Source organism: Lepidochelys kempii, chromosome 18 (assembly GCF_965140285.1).
Source record: "Lepidochelys kempii isolate rLepKem1 chromosome 18, rLepKem1.hap1, whole genome shotgun sequence".
In the NCBI taxonomy this organism is placed as follows: Eukaryota; Metazoa; Chordata; order Testudines; family Cheloniidae; genus Lepidochelys; species Lepidochelys kempii.
In genome coordinates, this window is record NC_136397.1 from 1,593,094 (window position 1) to 1,606,338 (window position 13,245).

Below are 13,245 nucleotides of genomic sequence, written 5' to 3' on the forward strand. Positions count from 1 at the left end.
CTGGCCCGTCAAACCATTTAATCCGGCCCTCAGCTCCCGCCATGGAGCAGGGTCAGGGATTTGCCCCACTCCCGGTGCTCCAGCCAGGGAGTAGGGTTGGGGGCTTACCCTGCTGCGCACGGCTCCCAGGAAGCAGCTGGCATGACCCCCCTCCAGCTACTACATAGTACACGGAGGCGTGGCCAGGCAGCTCAGGGAGCTGCAGGGGTGACGTCTGCAGACAGGGCAGCACACAGAGCCACCTGGCCGCGCCTCAGAGCCGGAGAGGGGACATGCTTCCGGGAGCTGTTTGTGGTAATTGCTGCCCGGAGCCTCCACACCTGAGGCCCCCCGCCGCCCCAATTCCCTGCCACAGCCCTGATTCCCTCCCACACTCCGAACCCCTCTATCCCAGCCCAGAGCCCCCTCTTGTACCCCAAGCCCCTTATCCCCAGCCCTACCCCAGAGCCCGCACCCCCAGCTGGAGCCCTCACACCTCTCCCCCGTACTCCAACCCCCTGCCCCAGCCCTGATCCCCCTCCCGCCCTCTGAACCCCTCGGTCCCAGCCTGGAGCCCCCTCCTTAACTCCAAACCACTCATCCCCAGCCCCAGCCCAGAGCCCTCACCCCCCCCACGCCCCAACCCAGAGCCCCCTCCCGCACCCTGAACTCCTCATTTCTGGTCCCACCCCAGAGCCTGCACCCCCAGCTGGAGCCCTCACTCCATCCCGCAAACCTACCCCCAATTTTGTGAGCATTCATGGCCCGCCATACAATTTCCATACTCCAATGTGGCCCTCAGGCCAAAAAGTTTGCCCACCCCTGAGTTAGACAAACACCTGTCAGGGACTGTCTAGGTCAGGGGTTCTCAAACTGGGGATCGGGACCCCTCAAGGGGTCGTGAGGTTATTACATGGGGGGTTGCGAGCTGTCAACCTCCACCCCAAACCCCGTTTTGCCTCCAGCATTTATAATGGTGTTAAATATATAAAAAAGTGTTTTTAATGTATAAGGGGGGTCACACTCAGAGGCTTGCTGTGTGAAAGGGGTCACCAGTACAAAAGTCTAAAAACCCTTGGTCTAGGTGTACCTGGTCCTGCCTCAATACAGGGGGCTGTACTAGATCAGCTTGTGAGGTTCCTTCCAGCCCTACACTTCTGTGATTATTGGTAGCTCACGGGAAACCAAGGAATAAGAGGAGAAACTAACAGCAATCACAATGTCATTGGCAACAATGTCATGGAAATTTTGTTCTTATAGTATTGAGTGCATTGTGTGCGCTGTCACTGCTGAATCAGGACACACTCAACTGATAGACTGAAGAGATACCCTAGCAAAGTAGGTGCCTGAACTGTAGGATTGCAGATACCTGCCTTTTCATAGTTTCTGCAAAGTGGGGCCTCAGTCCTTCTATCTACTTGGTCCCTCATGCAGTTGTCTTCAATGGGAACAACCGGCTCTTTGGCCTCCGCATGCAAGACAACAGACTTCTGGCATTCATACCAGGGCTTTGTCATTTGAAGTTTGTACAAGAGTACTACTTCCTGTCTGTTGAGGCATCTCCCACTAGATGCCTGATCCAATTCTAATGAGATAATCTCCTTTATAACTGAGCTGAGTTGGAAAATTTCACTCTTTTAACATTTGCATGGAAAATATTCCCTATCAGAAACTATAATGATTTTCTGCTTGGGAACTTCTAGGGTTTAGTCCAGCTCAAGAAGCTTAGAAGATCCTTTTGAACCTGGTGTAACGGTATTCCATCATGAATAGTGTGTTTTGGCTACTGTGGTCAGATTTTTTTTTCCAAACTGAACTATGATAGCTCTCCCTCTTCCAGAAAAAGGAGGTGGCATCAACTGAGAAAGAATCTGAGATCCACCTATGTGTCCTTTATGTTCTCTAGAAATTTTGTTTGTAACCTTTGCAGGTGTGCCTACTGGAAGAGACTCAGGTGAACCAGTTGAGGAGAGAGCAACCATCTTTACACTTTGACTTTTGGATTTTTGGAGGCTGCTTTTGACAGTAATGATACAGATGCTGAGGTGGGATAGCTATGGGGAGACATTTACTAGGCCACTCACAAAGGATAGGTGGGGGGAGACCTGCCTACTCTCCTATCACTAAATGCATTCAGTGTAGTACCTCTGGGAGCTTACCCATGTGCAGAGGTTCTGGCTATCAAAGCAAAGTAGGGACGAATGAGAAGATCCCTGTTAATCTCAACCCCCACTTTCTTGCCTGCTGAGGAGGAGGAACTGGTTTTACCTTGTTTGCTGGAGTTTTCTCTCAACAGTGTAGGGGCTGCTGCTTCTCTTCCATGCTGGTTTGCTCTCTAAAGTGCAACTGTTGCCACAACTGCAGCTGATTTCTCTTGTAACACTGTTTTCGGATAGGAGCCAAGAAGCCTGCTGCAGCTACTGCCCGGCTCTATGAGGGGTTCTCAGCTGCTCCCAAAATTTCTGTATCTTCCAGCTCCAGTAGGGCCATGCCTCAGTGGAGTGCCCCACAGAGCAGAAGAGGATATTGGTGCTTTGATGGGGAGCCATCGGTGTGAGCCACTTCCATCTTCATTCTTCCTGCTGGAGGCAAGTCAGGCAGAGGAATATGTACTCTGCCCAGTGAAGAAACCAGCAAAGGAACACAGGGGAGAAAAGAGAGTAAAAGCAGTCAAGACAAAAGCAGGGGAATCAAAAGGGTGTAGAAGTGAAGAAAGATCTTATTACAGAATAGATTCGCCACTGGGGAAATTAATGGAAGCTCCCACAGGGGCTTGACACTATAGAGAGCAATTGATGGACAGACCTCCTGCTAGCCAGGCTTACCCAGATACAAAGCTCTAGCTGCCTCCATCTGGTCAGCAGAGGAGACTCTCCTTACAAGAAGAGGGTCAGCAGATGTGTCCCACTACAGCAGAAAAACTCTGTTTAAAGGCAATTTGCATAAACAATGAAAACCAGTGAAAACAACTATTATTCTCCCTTTCGTTTTTTACTATTTGTCTACAGAGTTCAGAAAGCTTTCACTTTAACAAGATTTCTAACCACTGGTTGTCCAAGGTACTGGCGGAAGAGCTGCCAGAACCACCTAGAGAAACAAATGACTGGATGCTTCCATCTATTCAACAGGGCTAGATTGTATCTGGCCCTTATGCTTTCCTTCCTTTACGCCACGAATGCATGGGACAGGTACAATTAAGCATAGGAACTGCTCCATCCTAGTACCCACAAGTGTCCCCAAGATGGTGGGGAGGATACAAGGCCATGCCCCTCCTACTGATCATCACAGATAAAAAAAAATACTGTAGTCTAAGCAGTGGTGGCACAATCTGGGTCTAATTTCAAAGCCCCTAAGAGTCATTGGAACAGCAAACTAGCATTCTCCACGGCTGCCTAGAGTAGGGATTCTGGCACAGACCCCATCTTCTTTGTAAACATTGACTCAATTGGAAAATATTAAGGGAAAAAAACTTGGCTAACATTTTAAAACTTTGTGTGGGTCACTCTCCTTCCTCTCCTCCGCCAGTGTCGTTCAGGGATTGGCTTTCCCTTTGTCAGTAAGTTAACTGAGTTTGCTGGTATGCAAGAAAGGTCAAAAAAGATATTAGGGTTTCCCCTGCTTCCTTCACCCTTGGAATTTGTTTCTCTTTGTAGTGTGAGGCTTCACCTTCAAACCAAAGAATGGATAAGTAGCAGCAGTGACATAAAAGTACAAGGTAATGCTCCGCGACAGCATCCACAATGCCTGCAAGATACTTTAGAATCCACTTTCCAGGCCTCTAAGAAGATAAGCCTTTACAAGTATCCAGACAAGTATCCAGATTTCTAGCGAGGTGCTTTACCCTATGTATCATATACATAGTGCTTTATCTGTAATCTGCTAATATGCTATATTTATACTAGCTGGAATGTTTCACACATATCCTCATTTGCTTTTACACATCAAAACAGTCTGAAAAGTGGATCACACACTTTTCTGCTTCTCCAACATTAGAGAGGTTGGCTGGAAATTTCAGCAGCGTTTGCCAAAATTTTTAGTTGCTTTTTCCTAGCCCTAGAGTAAGCGTGAAGCTCTCATTATCTCTTATCCTGTCTTCTGGACACTGCCCTCCCCCAATTCCACAATTGGTCTTCCTCCTTTCTCCTGTAAACTGATGGATCTTGTTCAGAACTCTACTGCCCATCTTAACCTCCTGGGTATCTCACGGCTTTACATTTTTTCCATCTGCTCAACTGATTGTCAACTGAAATCCAAATTAAGTTTAAGGGCTTATCTACATGAACTTAGTGTGCAGTAAACCAGTGTGTGAATCTACAGCACGCTAGCCTACCACACACTAAGTTTCTGTGTAGAAAAGTCCTAAGATTCTAGTTCTCATTTTGTCTGCTCCCACACCACTGGCTTTCCTCCACTTCCAATCCTTCAGAACTTCATGCAGCATCCCTTCTCAATTTCCTTTTTCTCATTCTCTCTTGCCTCTTTTTTTATGGAGTATGCTCCTCCTTTCATTTTCACTCCAGTACAACAGTAGACTTTTAAAACATCTAAAAACTAATTTGTTCTCAACAACTTGCTAATCAAACATTATTTGTTCATCCTTACTATTATTTCTTTTTTTGCTCTTCTTCTGTACCTTCTTTTGTGTGCAATCTGTCATTTTGTCTTGTATTATTGGCACTTCTTTTTGTAAATTTATTTCACTATTTTTAATATTAATTGTAAAGTGCTTTTCCCATCAGCACTGTATAAAAAATGTAACATGGAAAAACACTATAACAATATGTGAGGCACTTCTGCAATGGTTAAAACAAAAATGGACCATAACCCAGAACAGTTTGTGAGAAATGGGAATATTCCTCAAAACTGTCACCAATATTTTCTGCAATTTTTTAAGATGACACCAATATAATCCTTTCACTTCATGAGCAACAACACACTAATGATTAACAACCAACTAGCATGGTACACATAAGTCACTACAGGATTGGAGTTGCTTTAAAATGGCATGCTCCCCATTAATCAGTTTTATAGTGGTCACAGAAAGTAAATAATTCAAAAAATTTGAATTGAGCTCCTTGACCTGAGGGAAAAATACTAAAAAAACCCAAGAGCAGGCAAATTTCTAACCAGCACCTCTCTTACCTGTGAAAGTCCAGGGGACGATGCATGTCCTGGTGGCGTTGCAGCAAGATTTGGATGTCCTTTGTTTATTTCATGTGCAGAGTAAGGGGATGGAGCAGGAGGTCCCGGTTGTCTTGCTACCTGTGTTACCTGTAAGGAGATAAACTATTAGTAAAACATAATATTAGTAATTCAATCTTTATACCATTCTATTCTTTGGGAGTAAGGAACTGCCAGATATGAAGGAGGCCAGAATCAGCAGCATTTTTAAAATGTGATCCAATTCAAACATTATTTAACTACATATGTGAAACTGGTGCTCATGAAGGTGTGGAAACTAATACCACAACTTGATTCAGTTACAGTGGGGGGCTTTCATTGCAATATCCTTGATATTTCAGTCATGTGACCTTACTATGAGACTACATCATAAGTTATACCAAACAACGTTGTGATTTTTGATGCAAAAAACTGCTCACTGGGATTTGCAAAGTAGTGCAACAGGGGCTTGCTACCAGTCAGAATAAGTGACACACAATGGCAACAAGAGACGAAATTCCCCATTTATTCTTAAAAAGGGGATGAAGACTGCACAGAAAATCTGACATTGCTGACTGATGGACTTGCCATCAATAAAGAAGAATAAAAATTCAAAGCAGTTCTTTTGGAAAACTAGCTCCTTCCTCAGTCTCTCAAAAAAGCCAAACATACTATGCAGATCTAAATAAAATACTTTCCATGGCTCATATATGTGTTTCTATTCTACCATATTTATGATGCAACCTAAGGTGCTTAAATGCAGTTTCCAGGTCAGTAAAACAAGAGATGGAATATCAACAAGGAATCACAACTGCAAGAGATATCCCCCAGCAATTCAGCGCAATGAAATCTTTGCTAATTTGTTTTATACTCACAGTGCAACAATCTAGCAATCTTTTCCCAATGAACAGTATTCACACCAACAACTCTCTGTTTAAAAAAAGCCATTTAAATCTCAGGAATTTCAAAACACTACAAAAATTAATAAAAGGAGATATTGCCAACATATAGATAAATGTGTGTACCCCACAGAAAAATCAGCCAGCAATAAAGGATATTAGAAAGAAAGTAGAAGGAAATTCCAGGCTCCTAATCTACAAACAAAGAATATCTTCAGTCTATTTGAAAACTACGAGAGGTAGGGCACATGAGACACATGGTTTATGACTAAGGGGTTGTCCAATCCCCTTTATTACATTCTAAGTAGTGATGCATTCAGTTACATCACTTGAGAGACACTCAAAACAGCTGCAACATACAAATGAAAATGACAATGGGCAATATATGAAGGCTTGGACATAGTCCAAAATAATTCCGTGCAGGAAGATTTAAAGCACCTTTGTGCTGATCAGAGAAAAGGGTGGTAAAGAGAGTCTGCTACTCCTTCCCCTAACTGGTTTTGTCCCTTTCTCAGAGAGGAATCATCTTATTCCTAGCTGATATAGACTGGCAGGGATGCACACATACAGGTCCAGTCAACTTAACTGAAACCAGTTCATAGAGGATATTGTGAAACTTTTGCAATCTGCCCCTAGGAAAACTAAAATCCTTTTCAGTCCTCCTAGTTATCATGGAGGGCTTGTCAAGTCAAAAGCAGATTTTATTCTATGATTAAAGAGCAGCTAGAAAGGACATCAGAATCCACAGCTCGAAAAAAAGAACAAAATGACACACAGAGTACAAGGAAATTATTCACTTATAACCAAACCATTCTGAAGAATATGTGCATGCTAGTCATCACCCCCTAGAAAAAGTGGTTGACTTTCTGTTGAAAAAAAAGAGGTTACTAAACAATAACTGGTTCTTCAAGTATTGTCAGCATAGATCCACACTCAAATGCGCATACGCTTTCAGCACCAAAAGCAGACCCCTCTACAATGCTCTGACCATTGAGGCAGCATGCTCTCTCACAACACCAATGTTCAGATCCATTAAAACGGAATCCACGTCGGAGATGCTGAAGAAGGGAGGATGGAGAATGAAAATGTGCATCTATACTGACATTCTTCACAAGAAACCACAGACACTGGCAAGTTACATCTTTTGAGTATTGTCAGTACCGAACCCATTCTGAGATTAAACAGCAGTAACAATGCGCAAAGAATGCAGGTCTGAGGTCAACTAATTAAAGACTGCAGGATCATTCACCTAAACTGAGCATTAAATCTGGAAGCCAAGTCAAGAGACAAATGCTGTGTAGATACAAGAATTTTGTTCCAGGCAGCAGCTTTTCATAATTCAATTATGTAGTTCTGAGACATGTTGTCGAAATAGCTATGGATTTGTTGGAATATAGTTTGAGACCCTCGGGTACTGAAATAAATGTAAAGTCATAGCAGATTTGTATATTAAGCCTAATCCATTTGGGCAATATCTGGGTAGAGTCAGCCACCACTCTTGAACGTCTCACCATAACCCTCACAAAAATCTAGTCCCAAGTGTGACGGAGTAGGGAGCAATGTTCCCTCTAATTGTTGACAGGCCGTGTGCACAAAAAATTTCTTCTGTGCAAAATTTTGAAGTAGAGTTCAAATTTGTGCGCCATGAGGCAAATGCACCCAAGCGAGTAAAATGCTTATACATTTTAAAAGTTTTAATTTGCGATTTGTGATAACAGTTTTACACCATGTTATTTTATAAATGTCTTTTTTAAATACTTAGAAAAAAGGAAATTTAACCTCCTTTTCCTTCCCCCCCCTTGCCAGCTAGTAGAATCTGGCTGTGTTGATAGATGGCGGGCGAACAATGTCAAAAGTCGCCCGTAAATGATATTTCAGCCTAGATCCAATGTAGTATTTCATTTTTTGTGCATCGTGTTTCGCTGTGTACGTGGGGTTTAGGATCTGTGTGCACGCACACACACGCACAGCTTAGAGGGAACAGTGGTAGGGAGTATTAACCTGGTAATCTTGCATGGGAGTTTTACTAGTTTACTCTCTGCATTAATACTAGATGGTGGTGGGATCTAAGGGTGTGACTTCACTAAGGGATGATACTTGACAGCCAGCACATAACCTGAGCCCAGGAGGGGGTGGGGCCAGGTGACATCTTCTGCCCGGGAAACTGGACAAAGGCTGGAGGAGGAGCCGGGGACTGGGTGAGACTGCTGGAGGGAGCTTCAGTTTGGAGCTGGCTGGGAAGACAGGGGGAGGCCAAGAACCTGGGTTGGGCTCCCCACACTCCGAGATGGACCTGACTGAGGGGTCCTGTTTTCTGTACCTACAAGCTCTGTTTCAGACTGTGTTCCTCTCATCTAATAAACCTGTTTTACTGGCTGGCTGAGTGTAGTGGGGTGGCTGCCCCACTCCTATACTAGAGGGGGCTCCAGCAGGCCAGAGAGGCTGTGCGGGTGGGTGGCCAATCAGAGAAGGCCTGCTAGGGAGCCAATCAGAGGCTGAGTAAGAGATAGCCAACCAGGGCCAGACTCAGCCTTATATAAAGGCTGCCCAGGAAGTGAGCAGTCAGTCTCTCCTAGGCCTTCAGAGGGTGAAGGTCTGTCTCCTGTGCGAGGGGACTAGCACCATGGACAGCGCAGTGTGGGGGCAGGTGAGGGGAGCAGAAGGAACTCCAGCCTGGTATCTGCCAGGCTGCAGGCCCCGAGGGAAGGGCCGGGCTGGTGCAAAGGGGATGAAGGGGAAGCGACCCAGGGAGAGAGGCGGACAAGGGGAGAGAAGGAGGGCAGGAAGGCAGCTGCCAAAGGGTCCCTGGGTCAGGACCCAGAGTAGAGGGTGGGTCTGGATCCCCCCCTTCCCCATACACCCAGCTGTTGGACGTGGCGATAGTGGACTGCACCAGACCCCTGGCAAAAGAGGTTAGACTTTGGGTATGGTTGGCCGCTGTGGCTGGGCGAAGTGAAAGACTGCTGATTAAACCCCACCCTGGAAGGGGGTGAACGAGAACTAGGGGGCACTGCCGGAGGACAGTGTCTTGAAGAGGACGCTGCAAGAAGGGAGCAATATGGGTCCAGGTGCCAAGAGAGGGCGAGACATGGATGGGACACCACCAGTAGAGGGTGCTCCACACTGGACTGAGCTAATTCCCTGATGAGTCAGCAGGAGGTGCTGCAGTGGTGAGTCCCAACCCCGTCACACTGGGAGTCATGGTGAATCGCAGGAAGTGGGGGGGGGAAGTGCGTGCAGGACCCTGACTCCCCCACACTCTGTGACAACTGGTGGCAGTGGTAGGATGTACTGCACCCTGTGGATGGCGCTTCCTGCAGTAAGTGACTGGGAGCAGTTAAAACGAAGGGGGATTAACAAGAACCAGGCATGCAGAAGGCTCAGAGAAGAGCGGTTTCAGGAGGCGAAAGAGCTACGCTTAACCCCTGGGAGTGTGTGACCAGTGAGAAGGACTGTCGCAGTAACGGGGTCCCCCTGGGGACTGCAGTGAGCAGTTCCAGAGGCATAGGACTCTACAGCTTGACTCTGGGAGAGAGAAGGACTATTGCAGGAATGGGGTCCCTCTGGTGAGCGATTCCAGGGGCGGAGGAGTCTGCAGCTTGACCCTGGAAGAGAGGTGGTGACCTGGAGAAGGGCTGGCACAACAGGAGTTCTTCCTGGAAACCGTGGGGAGCCGAGAGCACACAGGCCTGCAAGTCCACAACAACTTGGGAACAACGGGGAGATGTATAACCATCTCCTTAAGAGGGACCTTGTAGAGCTGTGCAAAGAGAGACGGCTGTGCATTGGAAACCTCACTAAAGCACAGCTGATTGCCCAGCTGGAGGAGGATAGCTCGGAGGAACTGATCCCTGCCCTGGAGGAAGCAGCATGGCAGATGCAGCGCCGGCGCTCGTGTCTGTCCCGGCTGGGAATGGTCAGACTGCTGCCGAGAGCACTCCGAGGCCCCTCCTACCTAAGGCTAGGGGAGGAGCTTGGCGAACACCAGGGGCTCCATGACTCCCGCAGACAGCAGAGGATCCTTCCGGCGGAGCTCCCCATTGCTGGAGCTGAGGCAGCTGGAATGGGAGAGGGAGATAAAACTGAAAGAGCTGGAGGATCAGGAGAAACAGCGGCAGCATAAACTGGAGTTGGGAAGGCTGAGGAGCAGAGAGCCCCCTGCTGAGGTGAGTGAGGGGGGACCCAGGACTACATGGAGCTTTGATAAGCGCATCCTGTCCCAGTTTAAGGAAGGGGAGGACACTGCCTTTGAGAGAGCCTGTGAGCTATATAGGGTTGACCCTGCAGACAGGCTCCAGTTTCTCACTCCCTTACTAGACCCCAAAGCCTTGGGGATGTACAGCCGAATGGAAGGGGTGGAGACAGGGGACTATGAACTGTTCAAAAAGACCCTGCTACGCAAGTTTGGGATGACTCCTGAGGCGTACCAGAAAAAGTTCCGGAGTCAGCGTAAAACCCCTGAGGACACATATCTGGAACTGATCCTCCGAATGGAGGGATATGTCCAAAAGTGGGCAGATGAGGACCAGACTAAGGAGGACATGGTTAACCTGATTGTACTGGAGCACCTGTATGAACATTGCCCATCCAACCTGAGGGTATGGTTGGTGGACAAAAAGCCAGACAGCTGGTCTGGGTGGAACCGAGGAGTCCCAAAAGAATAAGCCCACCACGGTGCAGAGAGTGAGTCACACTGGGATCCCACAAAGGGGAAATGTGGAGAACCCCCTCTTAAGGGAAACAACCAGCATCAGGACCAACGGAACATAAATTGTTATTCCTGTGGCAGAGAGGCCATATATGGACCCAGTGCCCCAAGCTTAAGGATAGACTGAGCAAATCGAACCCTCACAGAGTTAACTGGGTAGAGACCCAGCCGGAGGAGGGGCAGGCTTCAGCTTACCAACTGTTCAGGAGGGAGGAGTTTCCCAAACCAGCTTCTCTGTGCGGCTGGATGCTCCAGACACAAGGTTCTCAGTTTACAGGGTGGGCGCGGGGCTGTCACTGTGAGCCAGTGCTTTGTTCCCCTGAAGGTGGATGGGAGGAAGGTCATGGATACTGGGACACAGGTGCTGAGGTGATCATCGGGGGGTGATACAATTGGCCAAGCAACCCCCAGAACACCCTAGGCATGACCCGTAGCCAGAGCCGGTGAGGGGCACTACACCCTGACATTGGGAAGGATACCTCACCGGAGGTGCAGGACCCTACCCTGGTGGGGAGGGAGCGCCCAGGGACAAGGCTCAGAGGAGTGACGGCTTCAGACCCAGCCAGCGAGAGTGAGCAGGTCCAAATCCCTTCCCCAGCTGCTGAGTTCCAGGCCAAGTTGCAGAAAGATCCCTCCTTGCAGAAGCTAAGGGACCTGGCTGGCTTCAGTGCGGCACAGAACCTGGGAAAAGGCTGCCAGGAGAGGTTCCTGTGGGAGAAGGGATTTCTGTACTGAGAATGGGCTCCCGCAACAGAAGTGGAGTCATGGGAGATCCAGAGGCAGCTGGTGGTCCCCCAGAAGTATCGCCACAAGCTACTGTACCTGGACCATAACATCCCTCTCTCAGGACACCATGGAACCCAGCATACCAGGCAGAGGCTGCTACAGAACTTTTACTGGCCTGGAGTCTTTAATACTGTCCAACAGTATTGCAGATCCTGTGACCCCTGTCAGAGGGCGGGGAAGGCCTGGGACAAGGGGAAAGCAGCTTGGAGACTTTTGCCCATCATAGAGGAGCCTTTTCAGAAGGTAGCTGTGGATATAGTGGTGCCTCCCAGCAAGAGGACCAGGTTGGGGAAGAAATACATTCTGGTGGTGGTAGATTTTGTGGCCTTGTCTTCTATTGAAGCAGACACCGTGGCAGATGTGCTGCTGACCATTTTCAGGTGAGTGAGGTTCCTCAAGGAAGTCTTGACAGACCAAAGATCCAACTTCATGTCAGCCCTGCTGCAATGCTTGTGGGAGAAATGTGGGGTCCGGCACATCTGGGCTTCAACATTTCACCCCCAGTTCAATAGGCTGGTGGAGAGGTTCAATGGAACTCTAAAGATGATGCTGAAAATGTTTATGAACCAGCACCCACAAGCTTGGGTCAAGTACTTACCTCACCAGCTGTTCACATAGAGGGAAGTGCCCCAGGAGTCTACTGGGTTTTCACCTTTTTAATGTTATATGGAAGAAGGATAAGGGGGCCCCTGGACCTGATGAGAGACAAATGAGGTTCAACAAGGACAAGTGCAGAGTCCTGCACTTAGGACAGAAGAATCCCATGCCCCGCTACAGACTAGGGACCGAATGGCTAGGCAGCAGTTCTACAGACAAGGACCTAGGGGTTACAGTGGATGAGAAGCTGGATGAGAGTCAGTGTCCCCATGTGGCCAAGAAGGCCAATGGCATTTTGGGATGCATAAGTAGGGGCATTGCCAGCAGATTGAGGGATGTGATTGTTCCCCTCTATTCGACATTGGTGAGGCCTCATCTGGAGTACTGTGTCCACTTTTGGGCCCCACACTACAAGAAGGATGTGGAAAAATTGGAAAATGTCCAGCGGAGGGCAACAAAAATGATTAGGGGACTGGAACACATCACTTATGAGGAGAAGCTGAGGGAACTGGGATTGTTTAGTCTACAGAAGAGAAGAATGAGGGGGGATTTGATAGCTGCTTTCAACTACCTGAAAGAGGGTTCCAAAGAGGATGGATCTAGACTATTCTATGTGGTAGCAGATGACAGAAAAAGGAGTAATGGTCTCAAGTTGCAGTGGGGGAGGTTTAGGTTGGATATTAGGGAAAACCATTTTCACTAGGAGGGTGGTGAAGCACTGGAATGGGTTCCCTAGGGAGGTGGTGGAATCTCCTTCCTTTAAGGTTTTTAAGGTCAGGCTTGAGAAAGCCCTGGCTGGGATGATTTAGTGGGGGATTGGTCATGCTTTGAGCAGGGCGATGGACTAGATGACCTCCTGAGGTCCCTTCCAACCCTGATATTCTATGAATGGGAGGGAAAGGCCATTACCAATGGAGAATCAGTGGTGGAGTATGTCTTGATCTTCTGAGAAAGACCTGCTGAGCTCATTGGCTTGGCCTAGGAGAATCTGGCCAGAGCCCAGAGGAAATAGAAGGTTTGGTATGACCGCACGGCATGGGCCTGCAACTACACCACTAGAGACCAGGTGATGGTTCTCATCCCTGTGAGGAAAAAAAAACTACAAGCCGCCTGGGA

At 47.8% G+C, this 13,245-nt stretch overlaps 1 protein-coding gene across 17 annotated transcripts in view; it reads right to left on the reverse strand.

The window, feature by feature from the left end:
* Positions 1-13,245, reverse strand: part of EIF4G3 (eukaryotic translation initiation factor 4 gamma 3) — a 441,067-nt gene that overhangs the window by 292,809 nt on the left and 135,013 nt on the right. For all 17 annotated transcript variants that reach the window (XM_073316601.2, XM_073316590.2, XM_073316588.2 and 14 more), the window contains exon 3: positions 5,122-5,250. In XM_073316601.2, coding sequence (XP_073172702.1) covers positions 5,122-5,250 — 129 coding nt within the window. The remainder of the gene's footprint in view (positions 1-5,121; positions 5,251-13,245) is intronic.